This window comes from Nanorana parkeri, unplaced genomic scaffold (genome assembly GCF_000935625.1).
Source record: "Nanorana parkeri isolate BGI_ZX_2015 unplaced genomic scaffold, ASM93562v1 scaffold519, whole genome shotgun sequence".
Classification (NCBI taxonomy): domain Eukaryota; kingdom Metazoa; phylum Chordata; class Amphibia; order Anura; family Dicroglossidae; genus Nanorana; species Nanorana parkeri.
In genome coordinates this window covers 47,776-55,882 of record NW_017306787.1, presented here as the reverse complement: position 1 = coordinate 55,882, position 8,107 = coordinate 47,776, and the positions used below count along the sequence as shown (strand labels likewise).

Sequence of the window (8,107 nt, the reverse complement as noted above, 5' to 3'; positions counted from 1 at the left end):
GTCCCCTGCCAGTCCCTATGCCACCACACTATGCATGGATTTAATGAATGTGTTTTGCCTGATAATAGCTTCTTATGGTGTTTGAAAAACCTTAACATTCCCACCATCCCGGTACATCGTAACACATCAACGTTTCACGTCACTAAGGGAAGACAAGTTTTATACAATAAAAATACATCTAATACGTTATGTTTACAGAGAGGTGATATATTTATTACGTGTGTGGTTTAGTATTGGCAGATCACAAGCTCATCACCCGCACACCACCATCCGCTCAATACCCGAACACTCAGCACCGATCCCCGGTACTCTGAGCGGCCAGCACGTGTTCTGCTCCATCACCGGACACGTGACACAGGCCGGGGATGACACGTGCGTCTCACGTGGTGCCCCCAACATGGCGGCCCAACCAGCTGGGTGTAATTCCGGGTGGAGGACACACAGTCCCAGCCTGACGTGTGATTTGACAGGGAGAGGCCTCACCGGCCACCGTCCCCTCTTTAGTTGCCAGGAATAGTAAAATGGAGCTTTCCGGGCTGCCCGCGCACTGTGCGCAGTGACACACTTCCGGTGAGGGGCCCCCTCTAGGCGTCAGAGAGCTGCGCGCGCAGCTGGACGCGGTGAGTCAGTCGGAGCCGGAGCCGTAGCGGGAAGAGAAATGGCGGAGAACGACAGCTGGGGTGAGAGAACACCGGACACTCCCTGAACCCGAAATACATGCCTGTGTTCTGTGCTGAGGCACGTCACCCTGCAGCGGTGTACCCCCTACGCTCACCCATGAGGGCCCTTGGACACGTGTGGCCGCTGAGCCCTGCACGTAGCTCTACCCTGTGTCTTCTTCACGCCCGGCACGGTCTGGGGCACCACTAGTGCCGCTGTACACCGGTGGCTGATACATGCATCCGGCCCGCACCATGTGCCAACCACTCAGTTCAGGGCCTACCATCTGCCGTGACCCCGGGGGAAGTTCTGGTCCCAGCTGCTGTGACCCCGGTGGGAAGTTCTGGTCCCTGTTGAGGTGACCCCGGTGGGAAGTTCTGGTCCCAGTTGAGGTGACCCCGGTGGGAAGTTCTGGTCCCAGTTGAGGTGACCCCGGTGGGAAGTTCTGGTCCCAGGTGAGGTGACCCCGGTGGGAAGTTCTGGTCCCAGGTGAGGTGACCCGGGGGGAGGGGGGGTTCTAGTTCTCCTTGATATGACCCAGGAAAAGTTCTAGGTCCAGATGGTGTGCCTTCCCGTTGCCCCGAGCGCGGTGACTTCATGTTCTCTAGAACAACATATATAAATCCGCTTCGGGAATATTAAACATTTTACATGCAGTCGCACGAAGGAAAAAATTCAAGAAGCTCAAAACTTCTCTGCGAGGTGACTACCACACCGCCGCAAGATTCCCCTCATTGGAAATACGGAAAGCCAGACCAAATGCAGATTGGAGTCAACTGTATTTTTTTTAACTGTTGGTAAGCTGATCATGTATAAAAACAGCCAATGCATTTCAGGGGCCAAAACTCTCCCCCCTTCATCAGGGCTCAACACAGGATAAACGTGGATGGGAGATAGTGACCACACAGATCTATATTAGAACTGGAAATAAACTCTCCCCATGTTGTTACAGCTGCATGATAAAGGGGAGTGGTTTTGCTCCCGAAACGCATTGGTTGCTTTTAGAAGCCCTATTTACCAACAGCTAAAAATGATTGTGGAAACTCAACTGTTTTTTTCGGGGGAGTCCTCTTTTCTGTACGGCCAGGGTATCCAAATGTCGCCCTCCGACTGTTGTGGAACTACAAGTCCTAAAAGGAATTGCAAGATTCTGACAGCCACAGTCACGACCTGCAGAGGCATGATGGGATTTTGTTTCTCCCCAGCTGAAGAGCTGAAGTTTGGCTACCCATGATCTATGGGTTAATGACTCCATGTGTGGGGCTGGAGAGCTCTGACTATTGCTGTAGGGGCTTCCATATTAGCCAAACCTGCAACTCTACGTCATGAATAATAACGTTAAACTAGGGATGCACCGATATATCGGCCAAAAATTGCACTTTTGGCTAAATGCCGAAAGTGTAATTTTTCTGCTGATACATCGGCGCATCCGTGATTTCTTTCCTCCCCGCTGGGCGCTGCTCTGTGTCCCAGCGGGGGAGGAGAGAAAGTGTCGCAGGCGGCCGAGAGCGGCTGGTGTCTCCTCCCACACCGCTCAGCCTCCTGTCACAGAGCTGTGTGTGGGCCTAGACAGCCAGCGCTGTCACAGGAGGCTGAGCTCTCCTCACAACGCTTGTTCAGCCACTTGTGACAGCGTGTCAGAATGGAGCGCGAGAGCAAACACTCAGTGATCACTGAGTGTTTGTACATAATTGAGGACAGAATTCTGTTTAGATCCCTAATATTTCCCCAAAGCCCCTAAAAGTAAAGTAACAAATAAAAATATTTTAATAAAAATAAATAAAAAAGTAAAAGTTTATAAAAAATTAAATATTTGAAAAAGTTAGAACAAAAACATTTTCGGTTTCGTCCCAACATTTTTTTTTTTCATTTTGGTTTTAACATTTTTATTTCGGCGCACCTCTACTTTAAAGTCTGCCATGCACGAAAAAGCGTAAAGGCTTCACACCAGATGTGTTCAGGTGTGGTTTTTAAAGACATTCGGAAAGCATGCACAGCAGAATCACTGTTTTGTAATCACCTAGTTCATGCCACTGCATTCTGTTCCAGTGCTTTAAAAAAAAAAAAAAGTGTAGTGGTGAGGATTTTTATGCACCATAACATGTTTAAATGCAATGCACATAACCATGAGGGAAGAAGAAAAACGCGTTTCTGGGAAACAAAAGGCAATGCGTTGTGTAAGCACACACTGAACACAGGGGTTGCAGTGTGAGCAAACCCTAATACAGTAAACTCTTATCCAGCATTCAACTAACCAGAACTCTCATCTAACCAGAAAAAAATCCCCTGTGTCTGCTGATCTGCGGCTTGTTATCTTGGAAAAAAATCATGTGTCTATTTGTCTTAATTTGATTACTGCATTTCAGTAGTAATATGAAGTCAGTACTGAGTTTATGGTATAGTATGGGGTATGGCATTAGTTAGGCCTATATTTAATACTAACTCTCAAGCAACCAGAAATTACATTTATCCGGAATCTACCAATCCCCGTGGATGCCGGATAAAGGTGGAGTTTACTGTACTTGTCTCACCAATCTTCCCTCACAAGAGCTTAATCTTGCTAAAGAATCTTCAGTATGTGACACTTCTGGGGGAGTTGGTGTCTGTTTCCCTTTTACACTTTGTGACTGACTCCGCCGGACTGCTACTGGACACAGGAAATGACATGCGGTCATGACATGACATGCCTGATCCTCTGCTCTATGGTCCATAGAGCAGAGGAGCAGGTATCCAACACTCCCAAAAATGTGTCAGATGCTAAAGATTCTTCAGAAAGCGTTCATCTCTTTAAGAGAACAAAGATCGGTGGTGGGAAAGGTGAGTTTTTTCTTTCAGGGGGCACCAAGTAAACTTTTTTTATCTGTCTTTAACCAGTTGACATCCGCGGTGTTAAACCCCCTTCCCATCCAGGCCATTTTTCAGTATTCAGCGCTGCGGTACTTTAACTGACATTTATTCCGTCATGCAGCGCTGTACTGAAATGAATTTTATACCCTTTTTTGGGGTGTGACATGTAACATGTGTAGCGCAATTGTAATTTTTGCGCGCTGGGGCACCGGGCGCGTATTTACGTTTATAGGCGCGTAAACGTGGGGGAGTTAAACATTTTGGGGTTTTTTTTTCCCCTTTTTTATATGTGACTTATTTTATTTAACTTTTTTATGTTACTTTTATTTTTTTAATTTATATTTATTTTTTTACACTTATTGTTATTGCTATTATATAGGGGGATAACATTACAATATAAGGAAGACATTACAGTTACAATACAATTCAAGACAGGATGGTAAGGAGGGCCCTGCCCCTGAGGGCTTACAATATAAAAGAGGAGGGGGAAATCATACATGTGGTAGCTGTGGTAGCTGTGGGAATGAATTATGTGAGAATGTGAAGGTTCAGTGGTTAGGTTGAGGTGGGATAGGCTTCCCTGAAGAGATGAGTCTTTAGGGAACGCCTAAAAGCAGTCAAGGTGGGCGATAGACGGACAGGTTGGGGTGAGGAGTTCCAGAGGATGGGAGAGACTCTAGAGAAGTCCTGGAGGCGAGTATGGGAGGAGTAGACAAGGGAGCTGTAAAGCAGGAGGTCAATGGATGAGCGGAGGGGACGTTTAGGGTGATACGTTGAGACAAAGTCAAAGTATAGCCGGGGGCAGAGTTGTGGATGGCTTTATAGGTGACTGTTAATATTTTGAATTTTATCCTCTGGGCGAGTGGAAGCCAGTGGAGGGATTGGCAGAGGGAGGTTGCAGACACTGAGCGGTTGGTAAGGTGAATGAGTCTGGCAGCTGCATTCATGATAGACTGAAGGGGGGATATCCTGTGTAGTGGAAGGCCAATGAGGAGGGAGTTACAATAGTCAAGACGAGAGAATATATAATATGATATAAAAGGAGTGATCCGCATAGACGTCGTTTGTGTAAGCTGGAACTGTGTATACCAGGGGTATCAAACCTCCGGCCCTCCAGCTGTGGTGAAACTACAAATCCCATGATGCATCTCTCTTCGGGAGTCGTGGCTGTGAGAATCTTGCAATGCCCTGTGGGATTTGTAGGGCCGGAGGTTTGCTACCCCTGGCGTATACAGTGTGCAAGCTTAACTGTCCAAACAATAGTTAGACAATGTGTGGGATAAATAACCAACTAGGGCAGGGGTAGGCAACCTCGGCCCAAATCCCATCATGCATCTGCCTCTGGGAGTCATGTCTGTGGCTATAAGTCTTGGAAGGCCTAATGGGATTCGTAGTTGCACGGAGGGTCAGAGTTTGCCTATCCCTGTACTAGGCCACTAAAGTGACACTAAACTCAGGAGTTAAACCCCCATGCACAAATAAGATACATTTTTGTTCTTAGTTAAGGTATGTGAATGTAAAACTCCTGAGGTTAGTGTCACTTTAAGGGCAGCATGTTCTAAGACTGGTCTACTTCTAAAGATCAAGCAGCCAGACTTGGAACAAGTATATTTTGAAATCCTGATATGCGAACATATTTTGGGCCTTTTCTTTAAAAGGAACATGTCACCGTCATTCAGGGCAAAGTGACAGGGTCTCTTAGGGAAGCACTGATACCGAGTATTTGGGTGGGTACTCTCCCAAATGCTCTGATAGCAGTGGCGAGGGAGCATGGAGCTGGCTTCCTTTCCAATCGGCCTCGGCAAGTGAAGAGGGTCTTCTTTCGATAGGACATTGGCTTCCCAAGGAAATCAGGAAGCCGGACGACGGGTCATGATCCGCCACCCCACTTCCTGATAATCAGGGGACATGGCACCGGTATCGGTTCTCTGTATTGGCAAATACCGGAAAAAAAATATTAGTACTTGATACCGAAAAACCGGTATCGGTGCATCCCTAGTGTCTTAACACCTCCCTCTAATAGCTTTGCCGTGTCAATTCTTCTGTCAGGGGTCCTGGGAAATAATTGGTGTTTCTGGGTGTGCATTTTCCTGTTCTTCCTCACAGGAAACAGTGATCAGGCATGAGTGGCCATTCACCATGCCCACTGTCATGGGGAGAATCATTAACCCTGTGTAAGCTCTAACAGGGCACTTACACTGGGGTTAGATGCGGAGTTCTGATGGGTAAACGGATCAGCAGGAAATGTAACCATCTGTGGGTGGGATGACCTATCAATCCATTTTTTCCCATTCAGCTTCACTTTAAAGTGCTGAATCTGGCAAGTAGCTATTACAACCCAGCAGTTGCATTTACAGAGAGAGGTGATCACTCGTAGGCCCTGCTAAAGGCCATTCATTAGATATTGTCTGTCAGGTGAGCTCCCAACAGAGAATTACTCAGCTTTATCAGATGGGTCATTCATCCTATCTGATCAACATGTAGCTGGTGTGAAGCTGGCCATACACCTATAGATTTTCTGCAGATGGAAGAAAGTGCAACAAATTCCTCCATCTATGCTGAACTGTGTGGAGTGCCTGCATCCAATCGGATTGTTCAGGTATTTTCAGAGCCAGTGGGGCCGACCAGCAAGATACTGAAGCTTGGCCCAGTGGGAGATTCCTCCATCCACACAGTTTAGCGTAGATGGAGGAATCTGTTGCACTTTTTCCATCTGAGCATAGAAAATCTGCAGATAATCTATATGTGTATGGCCAGCTTTAGTCTACATCAGTCTCTTATGTCTACAAATGGGGCAAGATTGTTAAAGGATTGTGTTGAAATTGCTTCAGTTTCGTGAAAATTAGATTTGATATTTTGCTTTAAGTGTTACTACACCTTTGGTGTGCTTACACTTATAATAACACCCCCAAGACATTTTCTCTCCTGTTCGCGTTCTCTTTAAGGTTATTTCCATTTCTGCATCCAGATTGGGATAACATATTCATTTGTTTCCAGATGTTCCTAATCACATAGCATGACTTGCAGCTTACATTTTTTTCAATGATGTTTCTGCGAACTCCAGGACTGAAAAATCCTGCTTAGTTCTCACTGTCTGTGGGGGGTTTTGGCGGACTCTGCACTTTGTTCCAATAATTAACCCTGTCTGTACTTTGCTGGCACTTTTTATTATCACGTGTAATCTAGATGAGCAGGCCTGTCTGTCCAAACAAACAGGTCTGAAGATGTATGTTAATTGACTCCCGGCGGCAAAAGTCGCCGGGAGTCTTGTTTAAACAGCCCCGATGCTGGCGACGTACACTGTACGTCGTCAGTCACAAAGGGGTTAAATAAACTGTCCCTCAGTCTGTCTCCTTATCAGCTCGCATGCATCTGCTCTAACCTCTACAAGCTGCCTGTAGAGTCCCAATATATAATCCTGCTCCAAATGTAAGAAATGCTGTGTGAATGGGAACACACAACAAACGTATAGAGGGGGTTTCTCACATTTGGCTGCAAAAATGGAAATACCCTTTAGCCCATGAAATGAATAAATTGGATTTGCCTGTACGACAGGAAATGAAGCTGCAACTTCCAGCTGGCAAGAGGATCACTTGACCAAGGCATTGGTCACATGGTCTCCCTGAAAGGGGAGAAGTGATGTTCAGGTAGAACTGCAGATTGGCTACCTTTTTGGCTTAACATTAGTCTTCTGGAACTGCTTGGAGAGACTAGTTTACACGTTCCTAGGCTTTAACGATATGGCCGATGACGGGGACTCCTGAGCACTAGTATTCTGGTTCCTGTTTTACTATTTCTTAGTTTGAGTTAAACTCCAGTACTGTTGTAATAGATCATGAGACATCTTAAAGTGTTGCCATGTCTAGGCCCAACATATGGCAGTTTTCATAAGATTTGACTGGATATTTCCTAGATCTGGAACAGATCATGCTGGTGACAGGCAGTTGTAAGAGGACTACATACATGGGAGCTTTGGTCGTAGCACAGAAGAGATTTTCCAACCTGGCTGTTGAATAGATTTTTGATCAGTCGGTCTCTCTAATGTAGTGCTCAACATCCCGGGAGCATGTAGTTAACGAGTTTTTTTGATAGGTTTGTTTGTTACATAGTTACATAGTATTTGAGGTTGAATAAAGACATTAGTCCATCAAGTCCAACCTATTAGGATCTCATTCTAGGAGTACCTGTACCCCTGTATATTACGGTCCCTTAAGAAATCGTCCAAAAGTTTCTTGAACAATTCCACATTATTTGCTGAAATCACCGCCTGTGGCAGTGAGTTCCAGACCCTAACTGATCTTACTGTGAAGAACCCCCTTCGCCCCTTGTGCTGGAATTTTTTTTCCATCAATTTTAGGTGGTGGCCTCTAGTTTTTGTAACGGAGTTAATTTTAAACAGTTTATCGCTAATGTTGCTACCACCATTAAACATTTTGTACATGGAGATCATATCCCCCCTTAATCTCCTCACCTCTAATGTGAACATGTTTAAATTTAGTAGCCTCGTCTCGTAGCTCTGGTCCTCCATACCCCTAATTAGTTTGGTTGCCCTTCGCTGGACTTTTTCCAACTCAAGGACATCTTTTCTTAGTACTGGTGA

General features: G+C 45.8%; 1 protein-coding gene across 2 annotated transcripts in view; it reads left to right on the top strand.

Moving 5' to 3' along the window:
• The first annotated feature begins 560 nt into the window (after positions 1-560).
• The window catches only part of EIF3J (eukaryotic translation initiation factor 3 subunit J), a 16,401-nt gene continuing 8,854 nt past the window's right edge, over positions 561-8,107 (top strand). For both annotated transcript variants that reach the window (XM_018561371.1, XM_018561372.1), the window contains exon 1: positions 561-680. In XM_018561371.1, coding sequence (XP_018416873.1) covers positions 659-680 — 22 coding nt within the window. In that variant the 5' untranslated portion in view covers positions 561-658. The remainder of the gene's footprint in view (positions 681-8,107) is intronic.